This window comes from Haliotis rufescens, unplaced genomic scaffold (assembly GCF_023055435.1).
Source record: "Haliotis rufescens isolate VD_foot unplaced genomic scaffold, xgHalRufe1.0.p SCAF_14, whole genome shotgun sequence".
In the NCBI taxonomy this organism is placed as follows: domain Eukaryota; kingdom Metazoa; phylum Mollusca; class Gastropoda; order Lepetellida; family Haliotidae; genus Haliotis; species Haliotis rufescens.
The window spans coordinates 22,820,144-22,845,648 of NW_025963824.1; the positions used below are offsets into that span (position 1 = coordinate 22,820,144).

Genomic DNA, 25,505 nt, shown 5'->3' on the forward strand with positions numbered 1-25,505 from the left:
AACCACTACGAAAATGATGCAAGCTGTTAGTATATGTGACCTGGTTACCTGTGTGTCATTTCCCAATCACTCACTCAAAAAATAGCCCATTGAAGCATGACATACTGGGTACATGGGTGGTATTAATCCCAGAGTGGGTTAGTGAGTGAATGAGTGGGATCGTCTTTATTATACGAGGCATATCAGCTATTTATTCTTCAAGTGTAAATAATCTAGGGCTCACCACCTTAACCAAGTCTGAGCAGATTCTGATTAAAGACTCACCGATCCCTGTTTCATCTAGCTTACATGACAAGCGTGCGGTACTGGGGGCATGTTCTTCCTTCTCCATGCCAAAGCACAGAAAGACTAACAGTAAGGACCTAAAAAGGACCTAAAATTTAATATTGTTTATCACACACTTTTTTTCAGGACATCTGTTATGTCCAGCGAACAATTAATTGTCTGTGTAAAACCTACAGCAGTCTTATTTTTCAGAACAATCCCAGGACCTCCAAAAATATCTAATAGTCAGTCCTGAATACTGAGAACACCTCAAGGATAATAAAACATTTAAAACAACATCTCGTTAAGCTTTATATAATAAAATAAGTCTGTCAATGTACAATTCACAGGTAAAAAACATATGGTGACCTATTAATCCTAAATATTTTAATATAATACCTGAAAAATAATTGGTTTCATTACAAGGCACTTTATTTTGTATTAACTGGTTTAAGAATCAGCGGACCTTCCATATCAGGAATGTGCCAAGGAAATATTTCCTGTGTACACATATCCCATTAGCACATAGCCAGACAATCAACACATGCTCAACAACCAGTCAATTTTCAAAGCTCACAATGTAGTGAAGATGAACACGTTTATACAAACCGTGTGTATGAGTAGTGAGTGGGGTTCTTCCCATGAAAATGCTGAGGTTTACTTAGATGAGAAAATGTGTAAGCCAACTAATCACAACAAAGTCCTTACAATGCGAAGTATAAAACACCTACACAATTTTACAAAACTGTCTCGTGATGTTTGAAATATGTTCACCTTAGAAACAGAAAAAAACTACTGATGTCCATGTAAGCTGAAACACATCAACTACAAGTATGCATACAACTCCTCTATACACTTCATTCAGCATCAGTGTGTACTAGTGTATGATATGTTAGATATCTTCCTATCTGTAAAACAAGTCATTTTAAAGGTTTTCCCTAACTGCAAAATTACAAATAATTTTGCATTTTTTACTGATTTACAAGATATCATGAATGAAGTATCATAATACATAATAGTGAAGTTCACTATTGCTTCATAAAGACCATTTTTCAGCAGATGTACCGATAATTTAACATCCATAAAGGCCCATTTCAGCAGTGGTACGGATCATTTTAACATCCATAAAGGCCTATTTCAGCAGATTTACAGATCATTTTAACATTTATAAAGGCCTATTTCAGCAGTGGTACAGATCATTTTAACATCCATAAAGGCCTATTTCAGCAGTGGTACAGATCATTTTAACATCCATAAAGGCTTATTTCAGCAGTGGTACAGATCATTTTAACATCCATAAAGGCCTATTTCAGCAGTGGTACAGATCATTTTAACATCCATAAAGGCTTATTTCAGCAGTGGTACAGATCATTTTAACATCCATAAAGGCCTATTTCAGCAGTGGTACAGATCATTTTAACATCCATAAAGGCTTATTTCAGCAGTGGTACAGATCATTTAACAGTTTAAACTTGAGGCGTATCTGGAATAGATCAGTGGTAGGTAAACAGAGTGAGTCTAGATATATGGAACCACTTACATGCTAAACTACATTTCATCAAAATAAATAGTAATACTTTAACACACACAGTAAACAAAAAAAAAAACAAGTGACAATTTACATTCAGGAGAGTAACAATTCAACAAAGCATTGGTGCATTTGGATATACAAAGAGTATGGTATCAATACAAAACAATAGATGAAGACATTTGGAGAGCTTGTAAGTGAGTATGGTTTTTATATTCCCGGGCCATCGACATAACGACTGAATGCCTAAACCCTAGACTAATACACCACATAGCATGTCATATGGTATGACAGTGAAATGTAAAAATATATTTTTCATGCCCAGTATTCAATCTAGATGTTGACAACAGGCCAAAAGGCACTGGCAAAGATGTTGAGGTGTGCTGTTTGGAACAAAAAGATTACTTTTGATCTATCTTCATACCATGTGAATGTCATTTCTCCAGGTGCTGCATAATAATAATAATCTAGAACATGTAGTAGTTTGCCTCCTTCCGTTTCATTGAGATTACAAACTTCTGAATCCCCAGGTATGGTTATGAATCACACTATGATTCCTTATTCATTTCAAAGCCAATACATCATTTTCCATTCAGAACTGACTGCTTATGTTGAATTTCAAGACACAGAAATCAGATTATGCTGCTCTGAACGCTTCACTTGCTTGTACTGAGACTAAAGAAGCCAGAAAGCTTATTGACTGATTAGAAATTTCCCTGAAGCAAGCACCTATTGGGGGTTCCGCAGATCTTCACAGAGAAAAAAATGCATCGAGTAAAAGATCTGATTTTAATTTAATGAGATTGTGTCGAAATAGAAACTGTTTGCCCATATTATACAAATTACGAAGATGACATGCAAAAACATTATTCTCTTTCTAAAATGGTTATTGTAAATGGAACACTACTTTAATAAAATTAATTCTTGTTTTCTTTTTTGAAAAGAATATAGGTATCATGAGTACATTTGGTGTGTTCTATTCCGGAGATCATAGAATGGCATTGTGGGAGATTCCATCTTGTCCACCCTGCCTGATGACATCACAGACTGGTTGGCTTGACTGCAACAGAAGGTCATCAAAACAATCAGTTCCTGACATTACCAATTAGCCACATACACACAACATCATATGTTTTTCAAATTTAATTACTGTATTGTTTTGTCCAAAATTACTGTCCCCCTCAAAAATAGAAAACAAAAAACAACAACCTTGAATTAATACTTCAAGTCCTCTTTTTATTATCCTTCCAGACACAACAAAATTTCAGTATCACTGATGTATTTCTTGTGTATAATACACAATTGAGCACACACACACACACACACACACACACACACACACACACACACACACACACACACACACACACACACACACACACACACACACACACACACACACACACACACACACACACACACACACACACACACACAAGGATCAGTGAAGTGAATGTGATAAAACAATCGATCAATCAGTGTTGACAATTCCGAGACACGTTACCCAAACAAAACAGCATGAGAATAGGAATACATGCTGAACGTGTTTCATGTATGTCGTCATTCATAGAATGATTCTGGGGGGTGTTCGGACAAATGTTATTGTTTTACAAGCTGGAAGCAAAGTTCAAGCATGTTTCCACAAAGGATATGCATAGTGTGAGATCGGATAAAAAATGTCAACTTAAATGTATATTTTGTGAAAATTGACAATTATAATATAAATGCAGTGGTCAAAATTCTTTTGTGATTTATTCGTAAATATCAATCACCTTGATCATGTTGACATGCTTTCTTACCGTGATCTACTGGTCATTCAGTTACATATATCCAGTATAATAACGCAAGTTATGTTTTCAAGTTTGAAAATAATCAGTAACTCACAGTTCTCTGAAGGCCCGGCGTTGTTGGCCGGATCCTGCAGACAGACACAGCTTCTTGCATGGGATGTTCTCCGAGGGCAGACCCAGACCTCTCGACTAGAGGGAAGAAACAAGCAAGTGAGACACACCTCATAAACCCTAGTGGCGTCATGCTCATGTTTTTAGGGGACCTTCATTTCGTAGAATAACCACGCAGCATGAAATTTATCCAGAAAATCCCCTTGTTCTGGGTCTGTGTTATAGAAAGTTTCTCTGTCCAAGGGATATTCTATAAAAATTCCCTCTGTACTGGGGCTATTCAATAAGATGTTCCTCTGTCCCAGGGATATTCTATAAGAAGTCCCTCTGTACTGGGGCTATTCAATAAGATGTCCCTCTGTCCCAGGGATATTCTATAAGAAGTCCCTCTGTACTGGGGCTATTCAATAAGATGTCCCTCTGTCCCAGGGATATTCTATAAGAAGTCCCTCTGTACTGGGGCTATTCAATAAGATGTCCCTCTGTCCAAGGGATATTCTATAAGAAGTCCCTCTGTACTGGGGCTATTCAAAAAGATGTCCCTCTGTCCCAGGGATATTCTATAAGAAGTCCCTCTGTACTGGGGCTATTCAAAAAGATGTCCCTCTGTCCCAGGGATATTCTATAAGAAGTCCCTCGGTACTGGGGCTATTCAATAAGATGTCCCTCTGTCCCAGGGATATTGGAAAGGAAGTCCCTCTGTCCCAGGGATATTGGAAAGGAAGTCCCTCTGTCCCAGGGATATTCTGTAGAAAGTCTCTCTGTCCAAACAAATTGAGGTGCTTTAGTCAATAGGGCACACATGCTCCCTTGGAACTCTTGATATAGTGCTAGTTGCTTCTGCAGCATCGGCTCAAAGCCATGGTTGAATTCCTCACATGGAATGTCTTAAAGAACAAGTATTTTGTTGTGAGTATCAATTTTCCTTGATTCATTTAGTCAATTTCCTGGAGAACATTTCATTTTATTCGTAAAAAGTGGTTAACATGTCAAAGTGAACGTGCTGAAATCACACACTCCGTAATTGGCTTCCAAACAAACCTATTTGAGGGCGTAGCCTAAAGCTACCGGCACGGGGTGACAACTGTTGTCATTGGCTGATATGTTTGCCACGTTTATCTGTCTTGTGATTCTTAGATGTTATACATATAATGTCTGATATTTCTGTTGATCCTACAAAAATAACAACATTGTATACAGTGTTCAATGTTGGATACGACATTTGATCTTGGCATTGTGAAAAATTAAAGTAACAATTAACAATCGGTGACTAGCGTTTCTAACTTCCCTCGGCCCTATTCCACACAATAAATGCCTGTCAGGGACTAATCCCCTGAGTAAACAGCTGCCTGCATCTACAGTGTTGTTACTAAGGTGACATAAGTAGTTGACACAGTAATCACAGGGATGAGCAGAGAAGCAAAAGCAGGCAGACTGCGTGTCGACCCGATTGTCATGTGCATCATGATCGTTGAAATTGTGCAGTGCGTCAAAAACCAAGCACCCGTTTTAACAACAGTAAGGAAATTCTCCGCACTACCAGAATTTTTCGTTTGGGGGACGATTTCGACTGTTGTTTTTTATTGTCTGTTTTACTGCTTCAAACTATTTCCATTTTTCAAAACTAATGTTGGTCAAGCATTTGTGATTGACTATGTCCAAAAGTAAAAAAATCTGCAAAGTTGCTAAGTTGACTTTACTTGACTTTACTTGACTTTACTTGACTTTACTTGACTTTACTAACTAAAGTCCATTCTTGACGACTCCTGTTGTGATATGGCTGGACTAAAAGTGGTGACAACCATACTTACTACGCACAACCTGCCGTGGTGGGGCCCTGACAAAACACTTTCTAATGCCAACAAAAGACAGACACTAAACAATGTTTGCATAGATATTAAAAAACATTCTGCATAAATATAATGCAGACTAAAAATATACCCCAATTCTATAAATTTATATATTATTTCTATTCTATAAAGTTACCAAAAGGAGAAACATACATTAATATGTATATATGTGTATAGGCGCAAGTATAGACGTGCGTATGTACTATTAATAATGGAAAATCTCTATCATCAGGAATCACATATCCAAAGTTTTGCTCACCTCACTGGATGTTAAGTGAGCTAATGGCGTGGCGTGTTATCAGTCGTCCTTCAGGAACTTTTGCATACTTTACACACTTTACGACATATTTGAAACTATTACTTTTATGGTAGAGGTGTAAAGATACGGGAGGGTCGCGATACGTATACAGGGGTCGTGATATGATACGTATCACGATACAGTGTTTACTGGTACAAGCTAAGCCAAGTTGATGTCTTTCTGCTCTCTAAAAGATGTGACAAGTACAGTTGAAGAAGATATAAGGTGTTTATTTACTGTTATAGCAAATTGTCAGCAATACAGTATGTTTTACTGAAACAACAAACTGGCTTTGAAACTGTTAAACGTATGTCATGGGCGCACCCCACCAAAGACAATAAATAGATCTTAATTGTGCACCCCCCCTTTTCAAAAAAGCTGTATCGGCCCATGTATTTCATGTATTTTCTTGAGTATAATGCGCACGCCCCTCTAGCGGGTTCAATATTTTGGGAAAAAAGAAATTTGAATATTATGCACAGAAAAAAATTACACCGTACCCCTACTCAAATGACACAAGATATGGTACTAAAACCTCTAAATGACTTACAAACATTTAAAGCACTAGGCATATATCTAATCAAAACAGGCCTACTCGGCCACATCTAACAAAGTACAACAAACAAGCTGCCAATAAACCCTAAAATTCTAAACCTATAAAAACACACAAACTCCATTCCCCCCCCCCCCACCTCCACCTTTTGCATGGCATATTTCAAAATTCCAAATTTGTTCTCTGAATTAAGTAAGCAGCCCTAAAAAGCCCCACCTAGGTTGCCTCACCTTTTCGGACATACCCTTTTCGACCAGACACATATGTCGGAAAGCGCACTTTAAATTCCCAATTTAAGTAAGTAAGTAAGAGGAGGGGGGTGTCGCATTCATATTGAGTCGCATTTTTGGCTAGGGGCCAGCGGTTGCATTCTTTTGGAGACGCATAAATTTCATGATTTACAGTATTTAAGGTACATAGCAGGTGGGTAGAATATTTACAATATACAATTTACAACAATTTATAGCAATACAGTTAATATCCTGTTTTCAATAAAACAACGAGTAAATAGACTTTTAACACACCTATTATTGTACTATTAAACAAACTGTGGAATTTTAAGACATTTGGCTTATTGTGATAACATCTAGGTAACAAATCATATCTATCTATTGTATAATGTGCACCCTCCTATGTCTATTGTATAATGTGCACCCTCGTACATCTATTGTATAAAGTGCCCCCTCCTACGTCACGTCTATTGGATAATGTGCACCCTCCTATGTCTATTGTATAACTCGCACCCTCCTATGTCTATTGTATAAAGTGCACCCTCCTTTGTCTATTGTATAATGTGCACCCTCTTATGTCTATTATATAATGTGCACCCTCCTATGTCTATTGTATAATGTGTACCCTCATGTCTATTATATAATGTGCACCCTCCTATGTCTATTGTATAATGTGCACCCTCTTATGTCTATTATATAATGTGCACCCTCCTATGTCTATTGTATAATGTGCACCCTCTTATGTCTATTATATAATGTGCACCCTCCTATGTCTATTGTATAATGTGTACCCTCTTACATCCATTGTATAATGTGCACCCTCCTACGTCTATTGTATAAAGTGCACCCTCCTATGTCTATTGTATAATGTGCACCCTCGTACATCTATTGTACAATGTGCACCCTCCTACGTCTATTGTTTATCCCACGATACGCCAAGGAGAGGCACGGGCCACCGAGTTGTGGATGCCCGTGCCTATAATAAAAACACAAGATGAGATTGGGTTAAATGGCCAAGGGTGTGCAGGTACTAGTGGGCTACTAAGCTGCTAGTTGGGTATACCAAAATGCTACCGTTGCCATGGCCACTAGCGTGGCCAACGGCGATTCACAGCTAGCGCTGTTGGCCTGAGACTGCTGCCGCTGTCCGGCCCCGACGGTAGCATATTTAAACGCTACCATTGCTTGGCAACAACCACGCTGCCAAAAACAACTACCGCTTCTGGCCTAAGTCAGACTACCGCTGCCCGGCCCCAGGTAGCCGGCCAGAGCAGATCCCACTGCCCGGCGCCATTAGCAAAACCATTATGCGACTACCGCTGCGGACCTAACTGTCAGCTACTGCTTGACAAGACGACTTCCGCCTTCGGGCCCATATACGTGGCAATTGTTTGCCCCAACGTATGTTATTTTACGATTCCCCGGCTGAAAAGTCGGGAAAGACAAGGCTCCCACTGAGAAGCAGGTAACCCCGGAAAGGTTCCCACTGAGAAGCAGGTAACCCCGGAAAGGTTCCCGCTGAAAAGCACGAGTATTAATTTGGAAGCAAGTTAATTTGTAACTAGCAGTGTAGCCAACAAGAACCCCGCCACAAAGCACCAGAGTGCTACCCCAAAGTCTATTGTATAATGTGTACCCTCATACATCCATTGTATAATGTGCACCTCCCTACGTCTATTGTATAAAGTGCACCCTCCTACGTCTATTGTATAATGTGCACCCTCGTACATCTATTGTATAATGTGCACCCTCCTACGTCTTTTGTATAATGTGCACCCTCCTACGTCTATTGTATAAAGTGCACCCTCGTACATCTATTGTATAATGTGCACCCTCGTACATCTATTGTATAATGTGCACCCTCCTATGTCTATTGTATAATGTGCACCCTCCTACGTCTATTGTATAAAGTGCACCCTCGTACATCTATTGTATAATGTGCACCTCCTACGTCTATTGTATGATGTGCACCCAACTATGTCTATTGTATAATGTGCACCTCCTACGTCTATTGTATAATGTGCACCTGCCTATGTCTATTGTATAATGTGCACCTCCTATGTCTATTGTATAATGTGCACCATCGCACATCTATTGTATAATGTGCACCCTCGCACATCTATTGTATAATGTGCACCCTCGCACATCTATTGTATAATGTGCACCCTCGCACATCTATTGTATAATGTGCACCTCCTACGTCTATTGTATAATGTGCACCCGCCTATGTCTATTGCAGAAATTGTTTACATCGTATCTCTTCACCAAAGTCAGGTAAACAAACAGGTGATAACAAACTTTGTCAATACAAATTTAAAATTTGAGATACACCCAAGTTCTTCTAGGAATTGTCTTATATGCAGACATTAAGATTACTCTGTGCGTGTTTTCTTGTAAACTAAGCCGGAAACAGCAAACAGCTGTACACGTTTTCTCACAATCTACCAGTGATTTGGTTAAATATTACCCAATAATATAACTAAATATGATATTAGAATTTTGATGCAATGATCAGAAGAATTGTATCTGAAACTATTAATTTATGAGCAATAATATATTCCAATATTGTGTTATTTTGGTTGCAGCTTCACCATATATAATTTAAATAAGAGTGGATGAGTGAGTGAGTTGGGTTTTATGCTTTTTTTAGCAATATTCCAGCAATATCACAGCAGGGTACACCAGAAATGGGCTTCACACATTTAACCCATGTTGGGAATCGAACCTGGGTCTTCGGTGTGACAAGCGAACGCTTTAACCACTACGCTTCCAGACCGCACCATGTAAAATAATAATAACCACGTTCATGTTCAGTGCAAAGATGTCATCTCTGAACATGCTGAAGTAACTTAGTTAGATCTATACGTCATTTACACAAACTTCAGTCACAATTTTCTCTTTATTTTTTAATATTTCGAGATGAAGTCGCTACAACTGCATATTGAACCAGAAATAGACAAGTGGAAACCCTGATGTTAACAGACAAGCTGACTTTGTTTGAAAAATGTACCGATGTTTTGTTCAACAACAAAGATTTATTAGGTACTTTCTTTGCCGGGCCACAGAGACTGGCGGTCACATGGATTACCAGTCCAAGCCTAATTTCACCGGTAAAAAACTGGTAATTACCAGTAAACGGGAACACTGTTTACAACGGTTTTGTTTCCATAAATTATTTTTGTTCATTTTGTGTTTTCATGTGTAAAATAATAATAATTAATGTCCAATTCATATTCAGAAAATTCTAGGTATTTTCATTTGTTTGTTGTATGAATACCAGACTATGATATATACACAACAGTATAAATATCTCAACTCAAACATTGAAGACATAGACATGTATGACTAAATGATACAGTGAGATACCGTTTCTAGTATTACAAGTTTTTTTCAAAATCTAATGAGCGAAGAGGAGTTTCATAGATACATTTTGAAAAGTTGTAACATAAATGGTATCTTACTTGGATGAGTAGAGTAATTTATTTATAACCTGCATTAACTTTGCAATTTATCAAAATTCAATCTTGCAAAAAGGGGTTGGTATAAGTGCGGCATATGAATACATTTGTAGCTGATGATTCACCATAGACAGTTTTTTCAACTTTGGAGAATGATCATGATGATTATAAGAATCACAAAGAAGCCAATTCTTACGTAGCGTTCATAATAGAATTAATAAACTGAAACGTCATGCATCTCCATTGAACAGAAAATGTAGCTTCAAACTCAGTTCAGTGTAGGTGAGGGGATCCCGTGGGACAATGGAGTCAGAAGATCTATATGTCTGTCACCTGTCTGCTATCTATCAGTATCATGTCTACTACATATGGTTGCTGCTGTGCTTACCCGCAGAGTTCTGACAGTTGATGTCCGCAACTTCTTCGTCCTTGGTCTCTCACACAGAACCTGACAGGAAGATGGAATCTCTGAAAGTAGGGGAATGTTACCATGATTACTGCTAGTGTTAGGAATTGGTTGTAAAATTATGATGATGACTGGATCATCCCAACAGAAAAGAATAAATTGGCATTTTTCAGATGTTTTTCAGTGTTAAATTCAGTACAAGTACATCACCAGATCACACAAAAGGCAGATCCAGGAGTTTGAAAAACGTGGATTGTACATGTTGTACACTGTAATACATGAAGACACTGTAATACAGTGTACAATCCACATTTTTCATTTTCATTTTCTGTCTTCATGGTCTTGGGTACAGTGACTATACCCAAGTCAAGACCATGAAGACAGAAAATGACTTGGCCGAGGGCACAGTTACCGGTAACATGTAAGATGTCTGGGAAAAAAGGTGGGAGGCACATCGCTATCTGGATGTGCCAGCATGCACCTTACAAAAACACATGCAAAAACCTACTTCAGAGGTTTATGTTTCAAAACAGAGACTGGCAATTGTTCCCCTGAGTACTAAGCAGTAAATAGTTGAATAAACCTTCTTAGAAAACAAAACTTATCTCAAGAGTTTTGTTCGTAATTACATATCTTTCTTTGGGCACCCTGTCCATATGACACTGGTGACTTGATTACAAATGTTGATAACTTGAGAGGGCAAAATTATTTGTTTCATAACAGAAAATTGCACTGAATTAATTCAACATGTTCAAGTAATCGGAACATCACAAAACCATGTAAACATGACAGTATGCAGCGATTTATCTAGACTTGCTCGGAGGCCGATATTTGGCCCCAAATATGCAGCAAATGTCAGTAATTTTCCCAATCCCTCAGATTTCATTCAGAATTCATAAATTGTTCAATATTTCGTTTGTATCATGTGTGTTCTGAATTGGTTTAATATTCAGGAATTTGTACATATCATCACTCACTGGTTTGCCTGGTCAAGACTTGAACATATATAATATACATGCTGTCTTCATGATCATGTTACCAGTGACTGGTTACAATGCACACCCTTAACTTAACCATGTTAACTAAACCATGTTTACACAGCAGCATCAACTCGGCCACCAGTCAGGCATTTTATGAGTGCTTCCTTCCTTGACTCACTACAAAGACTTATCCATGTTATCTGGGGTTCCAAACTAACACCCTTCCAATTTGGGAATTTATTACTGACAATGCTTCAGGCCCGGAGCCGATTATCGGCCTCTCAGCATGTCCAGATAAATTCTTGTCCATGTTGTCATGATAACACTATCCAAGGTTTGAAATTTTATGCATTAGGCCATTTGTAGGAGTGTTAGAATCAGAATCATGATAATAGCTCAATAAAATATGTTCTGGTGCCTGATGTTTATTTAGAAAGCATTCCTTTTCTAACAAAATTACCTAGACTAACATTACATCTATAAAATCTTATATATCAAAATATTCTTTTTGCTTCTAAAATTAAACAAATAATTTTCCTGATAATAGAGCTAGCTAGAGCTGGCTAGACTTGCTCTGGTATACATATCTAGATTGCTTTTTTTTTCATTAAATAAATATATTTCACAGTCATCATGGTAATATGCAATGAATGGTGATGAATTGAATGATTCAGACGGCAATGTTTTATCCTGTTTATGCCTCCCACCGGACTCACAATTTAAACTCTTTGCACCTACTCTCATTTTTTTGCAAAAAGAACGCAATATTTTGTGTACAGTAAAGCCATGCATCAGTTGTTATTTATTAACCATTTACAGCATTTTGCCAAAATATAGGAATCTGAAAGTGTTATTAACATGATTAAACTATACACCAATGAGGACGACCCAAAGTAGGATTATTAAAAGAGATATTGATATGTCATGTGAAAACTTACCCAAATCACTGAGACACTGAACATATTCCTCTTCTGCAATCCTGACACACAGTCGTATAGATTTCGCATGACACCTTCTCCGCAATGTGCTTGTCACAAGTCCGTTCTGAAATATCCTCAGCAGTTCCCCGGACATGTATTTCTTCCACAGGTCCTTCACAACAAACACTGACGAGCAGATCAATGTGAACCGAATACTGCCGTGAGACACATTTGTCATATCACCATGACGACACAAGATTTTCAGTGTGTGCATTATTTCCATGGAATCTTTAATCACAGTATTTGTTTCTCGTAGTTCTTTGCGGAACTGTTCGAATGCTGCAGGCGTGTCATCCCTCCGCCGGATGTTCCGGAACGCTGTTTTGGCCATGATGAGAATCTGTTCCTCAACCTCCTGGCATGTGCAGGTCTGCTGGCGTTTGTTGAGTGGAGTCACCTCGTCGCAGTCCACGTTCACGTTCAGCTCCCCTGAAACAGCCAATCAGGTTCGAGGTCATAATTACACTGTACATATATGATTATTCACTCTAAAATACTATAGTAACAATAAGGTGTTAAGAAATAATCTTCAGTTGACCCTGTTTAGGCAGTATGGAGACTTCATACACCCAGCCTGGACAAGAATTCTAGCTTACTAGCCTATCACAAGTGAATACACATGGCAGCCCTTGAAGTTCGTTTTTTTGGTCAGGGAGACAAGCTGCTCCTAACCATGCTGACATGAATATTTTAGGAGCCAAACGTAAGTTTTTAGGGGCCAACTGATATCTCAGGGTTTTAGCTTGACTTACAAAACTGGGGGTCCAGAGGACCATCAAAAATTAATGTTAAGGGCCTTTGCAGACAAAATGAGGGTCCTGTAAAGTAATGAAATGGTCTAGTGTACTGTACGTTTTGATAATAAATGAAGGGCATGGAAAGAATCAGTGATCATGTAGAAAGTGGTCATGATCGATAAATGAAAATGACAATAAAAACCTGTATCTTAAACAGATGTTGTTGCCAGTTATGTTTAATTTTAGGTATCAAAGTGGCGAGCAGTAGATACATTTAATGTTGCCAATCATAGATTTGAGTCGCATGTGGCCACCAAATTGGTCGCTACTTAGAGGGCTGCTGTGAGAGTGACACGTCTGTTTTCAAGTCAAGTAATGAAACAAGTAGGGCTGGGACGAGACATGTATCACGATACTTGCATGTGCTCTTATCTGCCATCTTTTTCATAGACAGGATGGTGACATACCTGGCACAATTGTGAATGACAATTGGCAGTGTCAAGTATGGCACAGTGGATCAGAATTGAAAGTGTTTACGTTTTCACTACTAATTTTCACTTCTAACGAGTGTTTGGTGTAACAGGTATTACAGAAAAGAATAAAGGTAAGAATCAATATTTTTTATTTTGCGTGACTGTGATAGATACTTGTATAGAGAAGTAGAAAATTGTGATCCTCGATGCATCGGAGTACCATCGCTCTACTAGAAACAAGGTCATGTATAACTCACGGAAGTCAAAAGAACCCTACTCCGCTCATGGACTTGTTTGAACATGTTGAACCCACACGTTGCCTGACGGTGAATGAAAGTGCCAGTGTAGAGACTGCACAGCTACGGCATGTTGCATGAGAAATATTGCCAACATTAATGAGCGCCAATTGGTCTGAGATCTCACTGGTTCCCTCCCAATTGCGTCTTTGGTTGGTTCAAAATAGCAAAAGTTTATCCTAAGTCATGATGCATTCAAATTTACACCTGATGAAATCATGATATGACACATGACATACCATCGTATTTGATTAATGAACTGATTTTCTTAACATATTTACAACAACTTGAGTCTTGATATTAAATATGATAGATATACCTTACCATACTTACCATGTAGCAGTTAAGACAATACAAAATTGTATACAATGGCATAAAATAACCAGGACAAACCAAAATTAACCGGTCAAGTAAGTTAAACACAAACTGGTTGATAGCAACCTTGCTAGCCGGGACACATGGAAAATGGAGAATTTCACAGAAACTTGGAGCAAATAAAGTGGAGCAATACATATCGCATCATGACTCAAGTATTGTGATATGTATCAACACACGAGGTAAGTGTGTCAAGACATCCAATGTATACAAACTCGTGAAGAATTGACGATAAACCACCCCCACAACAACAAACACTGTCAGCAAGGATCTGTCTGCGTCCTTGAAAGACTACCCTATAGTTAAAGTATCCTAAGGACTAGTGGAGATTTGACCTTTGCAAGGATGTTTTCTATATGTTATCATTATAAGAACTATTGGTCCAAAACCATCAGTTTCTATCGCTGTATGTAGGATACCAAACTGTTCCCTTTGCATACTGGGAGAAATGATTAATCTTGTGCAAACATAAGTTTAGCTATATCAACATTTGTCATGTTAATTAAGAAATTTTACTGACATTTGTTGCAAACTTGGGGCCGAATAAACGTCTCTGAGGAGGTCAAGATACATCATTGGTAAGTGTTACCATGGTTACCTGTTTGTCTTTTTCTCTTTTTTTTCTTAGCACTTGAGATGGGATCAATCCTGTTAGCCAGGTACTCCTGCAAGGTCTTCCGCAGAGCTTTCACAAACACGTAGAACGCCCTGTCTGACTTGCGTACCAAGCTGTTTAGTAGTTCCTCGTTGATGGCCTCTCGGGTGTTCTTCTCTTTGATGCGACTCACATCAGCTGTTGTGAGGATCTTGTTGGCGATCAGGTCGTTGAAGATATCGTCTGACATCATGTTTTCCACTAGGATGTCTCTGTTCAGCTGGATGGCCTGTTTGTGTCGCCCACTCATAACATCGTCAACTGCAACAGAAAAATTTGGATTTTTCTATGTCATTTTTTCCTTCTAAATTACATTACTTTCACATTTTAAAATTAAGCATTTGTTTAATGCTTTTTACTCTTTACTTGTCCTGTTACCAGGGAAATACAAGTCATCTCTACAAAACCATAACATATTATCACAAATTGTCCATTCTAATTTCATAACCGAGACATATATATATCTCTGTTGAGTTGAGGCGGCATGTGACATCCTCAGGGCATTACATGAACAGATGCAGCTTTGAAGTCACCCATTGATATGGGTGTGATACGATTCACATCCCGATACAATACTTTTATTACACAAGTTGGTATTAGTTCTTGTTGCAGGTGAATCACCACCCTGAACATTTGTTATTTAATTTCAGAGATCAGAGATGGGATATTGTGGGGCAGAAACATTTTGGTAGATGGTACTGTGAATGTCATGCTATAGATGTCCAATCATGAAATACTAGAGAATCTGCCTCAGCTGGTGGTTGAACAGATTGTTATCATTCACATGTTTTTAGAACTTGTAAAGAAATGTATCATTCTGTAACGCGATACAAGGGTAGCAAATCAATGTATTGAATCGTGGGCCTCATATAAAGACAATACTGTGTCGCCGTAGTGTTACACCACTAATACATAATGAGAATGATGACATGTCATATCAACTTTCAGTCATATCAACTTAAGTCCTAGCATAGCCTAATGCAATGAGATATGGGGGGAAAAGACCCATGTTGTGCAGTCGGGGACATTTTCCACTTTGCTAAAACCTGCTGGCACAGGTATGTGGCTGACAACCCTAGAACCATACACAGGTCAAATCTGGAATTATAACTCACAATCATAGGATCCTGATGTGCCTAAGGGATGCAACTCTAGTCAATTGCATCAACTTAGATGACTTGGTCACCAGAGTATCTTACAATAAACTATGAAAGTGTCAAGATAACAACAAAAATTCATACCATCATCATCAGAAGTCTCATCGGAGTAGTCACCCCTTGACCTCCTTGACTTTGATGACCCAGCAGAAGGTGAAGGGTCAAGGAACTGTCTTTGCAAAGCCTTAATCCGGTCTTGACTCTCGTTGACGGAAGGCAGATCAGCCCTTCTATTTTCCTCCCCACTGTAAGAACTCCTGCTCTTACTTGGAGATGGGTCCTGTAAAGCAGTTACCTCCCCTTGCAGTTCGCGGAGTTTCTGCTGTAAATGATGGCGTTCACGATTTTTCTTCTCTGTTTGATCTTTTTCCTTCCTTTTTCTCTCTAAGTCGCTTTTTTGTTTTTCAAGAATTCGAATCTGTTCAAGCAGGCTATCTTCCGCTTCTCCATCAGATTTTTCTCCCATGGTTCCTTGTTTTCGATTTCATGCAAGTGCATCAGGGTCTACAACAAAAGAAAGACTTTCAAGAAAGGGATAATGGCATGCATGCATTAACGTTGGGAGACATTAACAATTTAACAGTAATTGAACAGGGATTTACCTAACAATACATCTTCCTCTAGCCATGCTAGCAGGCAAAAAGGAAAATAACAAACTATTTTGTTAAACATGTTCAAAATTGGGATTTTTTAGTAATATAGCTCCATGCGGGTTATGTCATCGGTGGACTGTTGCAAACTGTCGATTCAGTGTCTTTTTATAACCACTTCATAGTAAATGCATCAGATTGTGACAATATTAATATTGATAGGTTCATAAATGTAACTGCTAATGAATAATATTTGATTATTAATAATTAAACAAGAATAAACAGATAAAGAATATCAGTATATACATTTTTTAACCAGAATATTCTTCAAACCTTAACCAGTTATCCAAGCAATTGTGAAGGCCTATTATATTCACATGTAAATAAATATTTATCCCTACATTTGTACAACTTCCATTTTATGTATTCAGCGACGCAATATACCATAATATCATGTCTATATGAATCTGTCAAAACAATATTTCTATTTCACTCAGGCATCCTCTATTATTCCTCTATTATCATGATTATATGTCCATCCTATTATGCTAGAGATCCATTCAACAGCTTGTAAGAGTCAAATCAAAGTTAAATAGCATTTTCAATACCCCAAATGATATATTGTCTGAACCCACATGGGTGTACACACCATCATGGAACTGTTTGATTGGCATTTTTAGAAGTTGGTATGTAACAGTAAAGACAAGATATTTTATGGATGACAACTTTCCATTCGGGCCCTTCTATTCTATTATTATTCTTTGTAAAGTTAAAAAAAAGAAGTTGTCATCCATAAAGTATTTTGTCTTTTATCATGTTTATGTCATGGTAATATTTTCAGTTGCACCCGTTTGAAACATCATCAGGATCTTAGATATGAAGAACTTGCCTTGATCATCTTACAAATGTCATATTTGGATAAACCGCCAACACACAAAGTCAGCGATCTAACCCACCGAGGCTTCCACAACCTTAATCATGTTGATAACAAGTGTTTGTGTTGCCAGAGACCATATTATGGTCTCTGGTGTTGCACACCCATTTGTAGGCGTTTATGTTTATTTTTAGGTGAACACCTACACTGTTATTTTCTGCAGTTCTATGCGACCCGATAGTTGCTTTTGCATAATCCAATCATTGACCGTTGTCAACAAGGCACATGCGCTGAATGCATTAGTCACATCAACAGCTGATCAATGTCCTTACATTTTCACGTCACACTGACAGTCACTGCCTTGAGTTTCCCGACTTGCCAGATTCACGTGATCAGTATCGGCTGAACGACGTGATCCTCGGGTCTGAACACAATTACGCTTATGATAAAAACACGAATCAAAGACGCGTTCGGGAAAATCACCTGTCAGATCAGTCGACCGCCAAATGTTTGAATCGCCATCTTGAAAGGAAAGTCAAAACTAGGAATGAAGTTCCCCGGAAATCAGCTTGTTGCAACGTTATTATTCCTGGCGCACATATGACATGTCACATGACAAAGACATCGTTGGTTTCAAAACAAATGAAACATATTACTGTAATATCAGCATACAGTTTTATATCGTGAAATTTCAAAATGCATTTGTTTTCCATTTAGTAATTTTGCAAAGCAAAATGTAGGATTCAGAAACGAAATCGGATTTCTGTCGTGTGGAATTCGTAAGACAATGTATATATAGGTTGTTTTGAATAGAAAAATAGACATTAGACATCCGCATCACGGATGGGTATGTTATGTTGCTGAACCAATAATAGTTTAGAAAGCGGGAACGTAATGATAAATAGTTATCAACTATTTGTAAGAAGGGGTATTTAACGTTTTTATCAACAAGTATTGACAAATACCAGCTTCATTTGCTGCGCTATTTTCTTCATTATTGACCATCATTTAGACTTTATAATTTTAGCCCCTTGATCTTGTGATATTATCATACACGAATCAAGCTGGGGAGGGGTTGGGTGCAGGGGTATGCTCCACCCCATCTCCCCGTATTCGAAGCATACTTATACAAAAAAACATACAGCTCAATCATTTTGAAGAAAAGTGAGAATTCATTGACAGTTTTCTGACTGACAATCGTGAATTGTGCATTATATTCATCCAACATGTATAGTGCACAGCAAGTACAATCTTTGAACGTCTTTTGGTATGAACGAAATCGAACCCCCGACCTTCTGCTCTCAGTGCAGACGTTGTATCCACTTGACCACGGAGGTGGAGGTATGGGGTTGAGAGACAATCACCATACTCTATTGGTATATATGCAATTGTTTGTTTGTTGGTTGGTTAACGCCGCACTCGGCAATATCCCAGCTAATGTTTTGCTAGCTGTTTCTAATAACTAGTGGGGGATATTGGAAATGGCTGAACACGGAGAAGGGGTCAAATTAGTGCTAGATAGGACAGATCTCACAGGGTAAAATTCAACAGGCTCATTACCTTCTGATCATGTCAACGTTTTCTTAACAGTTTCGAAAAACGGAAAAAAATGGAAATGAATTAAATTGGAAAGTGTGAAAAGAACTTAGTAGTCAATGTTTTTCATAAGAACCTTTCCGTTTTATAGACAACAGTTGTTATTTTAGTACTTGTCTAGAGGAAGCCCAAAACCTTCTCCTACTCTGTTACAGTATAGAATGTTAAAATGGAAACAAAACAATGAACGTGCAACAAAACATTATCCATGGACTTATTGATTAATTTATTGATGATATAACTGTGTTGACATTACTTAAAACATTGTATAAATTATGTATTATGTGGGCACATGTTCTTCTGTTACTCAGACTACAATGAGAAAAGCCTCCGCAGAAACTGGACGGGACTTCGCAGAAACTAGACGGGACTTCGCACAAACTGGACGGGACTTCGCACAAACTGGACGGGACTTCGCACAAACTGAACGGGACTTCGCACAAACTGGACGGGACTTCGCACAAACTGAACGGGACTTCGCAAAAACTGGACGGGACTTCGCACAAACTGAACGGAACTTCGCACGGGACTTCGCACAAACTGAACGGGCCTTCGCACAAACTGGATGGGACTTCGCACAAACTGGATGGGACTTCGCACAAACTGGATGGGACTTCGCAGAAAATGTATGGGACTTCGCAGAAAGTTTGTAACGTTTCAGGTTTCATTCATTACTGCATTACCACTGTTTATTCACCTTTACTGTAACATGCTTATGTGTGTGGATGCGAGTAAGACTTGGCTCTCCTCGGCTTCATACTGTTTTACACAGGTAGTATATTTAAAAGTGTTGGCGTATATATGGAAGCATGTGCATAGGATGAATAACACTTGTTATTCGTCAGGCAACAACTGAAATAGTCAAACAACTTTGCAGTGTCTATGCAATATCGTAACCTTGTACACAGCATTTGCACACGAAAGCTGTTGAGTATAATCAGTCCCGATTATAAGCTAATTCAATTTGTTTCATCAATACCTTCTGTACATTTATTTATGCATGATTATGTTGTTAAATTGACCTAATTTCTCACGTCAGTGACTGATTTCAAACCGCATGTTTTGGTGCAACCCAGCCAGTGTCCCCAACCCTCGTGTGTCATACAACACTTTAATGTTTCTCCCTCGTGGTCTAACGGTGTGACATTTCAGGGCACAACCATCATGAAATACACAAGAGGTGAGCACAAGTGAGGCTACTGCAAGGCTGGTATGCCATGGAATAAAACTAATGGTTTCTGTGCACATGGATGTCTGCATAACTTTGAACCACCTATTGCAAAAGTAAGTGAGCAATTGTAAACAAATCGATCTGAAATTTAATGCGTTCTATTAATAACTTATTATGATTGAATGCTTTACAGAAACATCCCTCCGATTGAGAAGTAAATTTGAAAATGATTTATGACTCAACATGTGTATTGATAAGCCTTACATATTGCCTATGTTTGCACACATCTTTTCTCTATGTATTTATGTTAGAATAATACGCAGCCCTGGGTTTCAAGTGTTTGTTATTTTTGTCTAAAGGAAAATGATTGCTCACAAATGAATGCTGATTGAGTCAAGACTGTTTGATATTTTCAGCTTGCAGTGGTGGCTGGTTTGGCAATAGCTGTAGTGAGCAGTGCACGTGTCAACATGAAGCTGAAGTATCCGACAAGATCACGGGGAGCTGTCGTGCTGGAAACCAGGGTGTCGGATGCCCGGATGGTGAGATGAGGCTCCTGCAAGGCTAAGTGTACCAGACATTAGGTACCGGCTCATTTGCTAATGTTTCCAAATTCATAATGTTTGGGGCATATTTGCTTGAAAACAACAAAATATATTCAAATATGTAATATATAAACAATATATTCATAATAATATCGAAAAGGAAATGTAAGGTGTTGCCGAAGTGGATGAATATGAGAGTGCGCCAACAGTAACATTGTAGAGCCTTCTCTGAAACCTGGTTCTTGAGTGGAATGTTAAGTAGACACGTCTGTGCTTCCGTCAAAAACAAGCTGTAACACACTGTCAGTGCGACACCAATTTAATGCCATGACAAAAAGACATAGTTGTAGTTCAGTTTAATTTTCATTACAAATATCTCTTTTAAAGAGAACACCGTGAGGCAACCAATGCCTCATAATATATGAAGATACAAAATGATGATTTAACCAGAGCGGTTGAACCATGATTTGTTCTATATCATCATGATCAACCTCATGTTTTCTATAACCTATGCCCCATGCAGTCAAAACATCTCTCCAATAAAGACTGTCCATATGAGATAAGCAGTCATCAATATTATAACCGAGTGAGAATATGTGTCATGGGAAAGATGTTATTGCTACCTGTATTCTTTTTTAAATTATGGGTACAATGTGTGAAGCCCATTTCTGGTGTCCCCCGCCGTGATAGCTGGAATATTGCTAAAAGCGGCGTAAAACCATACTCACTCACTCACTTTTTTAAATTTCGTTTGAAGGTGGACAGTTTAAGAGCATTTATAAAAAGATTCAATGTCCATCATTCTTAGACCACCGTCGCTATATGCTCAAATAATATTTTTGTCATATTTTGTCATCCGTTAACTTCCAAGTAAAGCCTATCAAACAATGTATCAGATCATGTTGACAATTCTTTGTCTACATTCCATTAGTCTCTGAAGTTGGAACTATTTCTTATCGCGTATGTGAAACTTGTTTGTCCAGAGATAACTGCTTAAATAAAAATGCTCTTTCGCAGTTGTAATAACTTGCCGTCATTACCTTATAATTCTGTCAAATTATTGTGATATGTGCATACATACTGCTTCAACTGTTCCTTCTAACCACAATGCTCATTTGCACCCGCATGCTCATTGCCATCTCCGCATACTGGTCATGGTTATTAGCTCACCTACACTGACATCACTGTGTTGGCCGTCTACAGGGAATCACTTTAGTGTTAAAATGCACATGTCTAGACATTTCTTAAACCTCTTTGGTCATGTGGGCATGGCGTTCGACCTCGGATCCGAACGTACATGTTTAGAACCCCAGCACAATACTGAGGTTATGTCAGACATAACTCCATATATCTTACTTTGGTGTCATGGCCTGAATGAGTGGATGTGGACAGCAAACGCGTTGACTTGACTGATAATGTGCATATAGCCAAGACTTATCCCTGCTAACAAAATAAAGGAATGCAAATGCTGTCGACTCCACAAAGTCTATAAAATCAAAATTATTTCGAAATATTTGCATCATCACCTGGCCAAACTGAGAAAAGATGAGAAGTGAGATGAAACAGGTAGACAGGACTTTATCCTTTAATTGTATTATTGTGTTGAAAGTCCAGTGTAAATAATTGTAGATAATTCTGTACAGCTATGGACCTTTCAACTTTGTATATCTCTCCTCTAATGAAAGATGTTTTGTGATGCTGGATACATGGGATGAAGTGATTATGTGATTAGTTCCATTGTCCTTAACGTATGTTCAGTGGTAAAGTTTCAATGTTCAACCAGAAATATGTCACAACTTTATAATACATTCCAAATATACATGAAGTAAACTCTCTAATACAGATTTAGTACATATAAGTATTTTGCGATAACGTAAAGTCGAGCGCTGTATCAACCAGAAATCATCGGAGAAGTCCTATGTTGACAAAGACTGCCCACAGGGACGTTATGGCGGGGATGGTGCCAAGTACGTCATTGTAGAACGTAAGCCAAAATGTGTTAGAAATGATTGATGGAAACATGGTGTTAACGTAACGCCTAAGTACTGAACGATTTTGGTGAGTTATTAATAGCATTCCTAAGTAGGTATCCTTATCCTTTAGCAAGGATGATTTTACCAACATCTGTCTACATGATTCCCACAGCCCGTGTCCCAGGACGGTACAATGTATGGACCTGGATGTGACCGGATACATCTTACCTCTATGTGTGAAAGGATGTGTGTGTGTGTGTGTGTGTGTGTGTGTGTGTGTCATATCGTCTCTAAATATATAAACCTGTTTGTTAAATATTGTCTCAAATAATAAGATTGCTTTCACAACTTTTCCACATACATTGTACGCGTTATTGTGGCTGCAGTGAAAACCCATAAGACACTTTAAGCACTGATATATTATCTAAGTTTTGATCAACCAAATACAATCCAGGGTAACGTTCGAGTTCTGGAAAAAAATCTGCTTCAATGAAACATCCTTCTTTTTATGTATATTCAACATGGTTGGTTACAGATTGTGGGGACTTCACGTACGATTTAAACTGGTTCCACTATGCCCTGTGCTCTGTGGCATATCTAACTGGTACGGACGATTGCTTCTGTAAAAGACAATAATACGTGATGCATCCAATTTTAGTGCAATATTAATTCATCCTAGTTTATTCAAGAAATAAACGACGAGTGGGAGTTGTTTTGTACGATAAACAAGGACCACGTGTCGTTTATTTCTTATATGAGATATAGAGGATTAACCACTGTGTTCGGTTGTTACCGAAAAATCTACACACGAGTGATTTATCTGCCACGATTAGAACGAGGATTGAAGATCAAGCCCCGTTATGGGAGAAATTAACATTATGTACAGCCCTTTAAGGATGACGATAAATTGTACAAGCTTTAAACATATTTACCCATATTTAAATAATAATGACTCCCTCAATAGAATCCGACCTCGGAAATGTCAGAAAGTCCATTTTATGAAGAGGTGGGTATTTCCAGCATATTCTCACAATCCTCACGTCGATTACCTGTACCTTGTCTCCCAATACCGATTGTCATATCTCTCCCGTTTTGGGATGCAATTGTTCGGCCATCGCGTTTATCTGCGTTGCCCAGCTACATCTATGGGGAACAACTCACTACACACTCCCCTCTCAAAAATAACATCGTCATATATAAGTTCCGAGCGCATGTTCGAATCTCCAGAAATTACGTCATGATTGAACAATGTTTTATCGTGAAATAAACCACGCTTCGTTCTTCATTGATCTTTGCGATTTATCGCGCAGCCATCTTATATTTCAGAATAGGTCATCGACCCAGGATACAGCACTTCACAACAGCCACATTAGTCATGCATGTATTGTGTTGGTGTTTCCTAAATTACACATCCTCAAAGTAAACATTGCTAGATTTGTTTACAGGATCAACATTATCAATTACATCAATAAATCAAATGCATGTATAGTAGGAAATCTCGAGTATATGATTGGGCTATAGAGGTCATGTAATTCGTCAAGTCAAGTCCTACAAACAAACAGAAAATGATGCTTATATTCTACATAGCCCAATTTGCATACAGTATAAAGCCTAGTCCTGCACCATGACTGTGGAATATATTTATTTTATGAACAAAAAAACAATCTATATATACATACATATGAAATCAGCATCGGCGAAAATTATTTGTTTAATTTTAGAGTCGAGAAGGTATTGTGTAATATAAGATTTCATAGACTTAATGCTAGTCTATATAAATCTCAATGGTGTGTGTTACAATGTCAATACAATGGGTCACGAAGTGACACATAAAGTTAAAATTATTTTCAATCGGGACGTTGGTGTTCCTGGATACTTTGATAGCTGGGTGGTCGTGTTTTCAAGTTTATCAAAGGCGGAGTGTTAACGGATATAGTTGTCATGTCTTCCCCATACATTACAGTTTGTCAACCTGTCGTTAAGGACAGGTACGGTTATCAGAAAAAGGGGCCGAGCAATCTGACTTCCTTATCCACTGGTTTCAGTTTGGGCTGAACATTTTACATTGAAACTGGAAACCTCTTTATCTCGCAGCCCTAAGGTCCATCGAATATATCGAGTTATCCGGAGATCGAGACAATCTATGTAAACCACCGAAGTGCCGGTATGGGTTTTATCAGGGTATTAATGTTGTATTGTCATAAACCCCCATGGTAATGTTTTGTATGTTTGCGGTTTAACCACTACTTAGCAATATGTCAGCTATATGGCCGCGGCCTGTAAACAATCGAGTCTTGTCCAGTGATTGATATTATGAGCAACGACCTCCGCTAGCACGCAATCAACCAACTCCTCGAGCCTGACCACCCGATCATTTAGACGCAAGCAGGCAAGATTCATAGGAACCAATACTGATACAATAAGAAGTAAGCGGGAGTTTTGAGTTTCTGTTAGTGACATGACAGCTGTATCACAGCCTTCAGTAAATACAAGTCTGGGCTGGGCCTTGATGACGCATACAAAAACATGTCACAAAGTGACATGCGCATGATGGTGTTCTAGAATCAAGATATGCTTCCGGTTCGATCTCGGGCCGCGTCATACCAAAAGATGTT

General features: G+C 38.4%; 1 protein-coding gene across 3 annotated transcripts; it reads right to left on the reverse strand.

Moving 5' to 3' along the window:
- Positions 1 to 559: 559 nt before the first annotated feature.
- LOC124131199 lies at positions 560 to 18,140 on the reverse strand. Of its 3 annotated transcripts, none has more exons than XM_046494302.2 (7): positions 18,089 to 18,140; positions 16,226 to 16,645; positions 14,928 to 15,245; positions 12,407 to 12,877; positions 10,471 to 10,550; positions 3,677 to 3,771; positions 560 to 2,852 (listed from the first exon to the last, which is right to left on the reverse strand). In XM_046494302.2, exons 2-7 carry the CDS (start codon positions 16,605 to 16,607, stop codon positions 2,747 to 2,749), a joined length of 1,452 nt encoding a protein of 483 aa, XP_046350258.2. In that variant the 5' UTR covers positions 16,608 to 16,645; positions 18,089 to 18,140; the 3' UTR covers positions 560 to 2,746. The 3 variants fall into 3 exon arrangements, with proteins under 3 accessions (XP_046350258.2, XP_046350257.2, XP_046350259.2); XM_046494301.2 differs by lacking the exon at positions 18,089 to 18,140 and adding an exon at positions 17,938 to 18,075; XM_046494303.2 differs by lacking the exon at positions 18,089 to 18,140 and adding an exon at positions 17,812 to 17,923.
- Between the last annotated feature and the right edge of the window lie 7,365 nt (positions 18,141 to 25,505).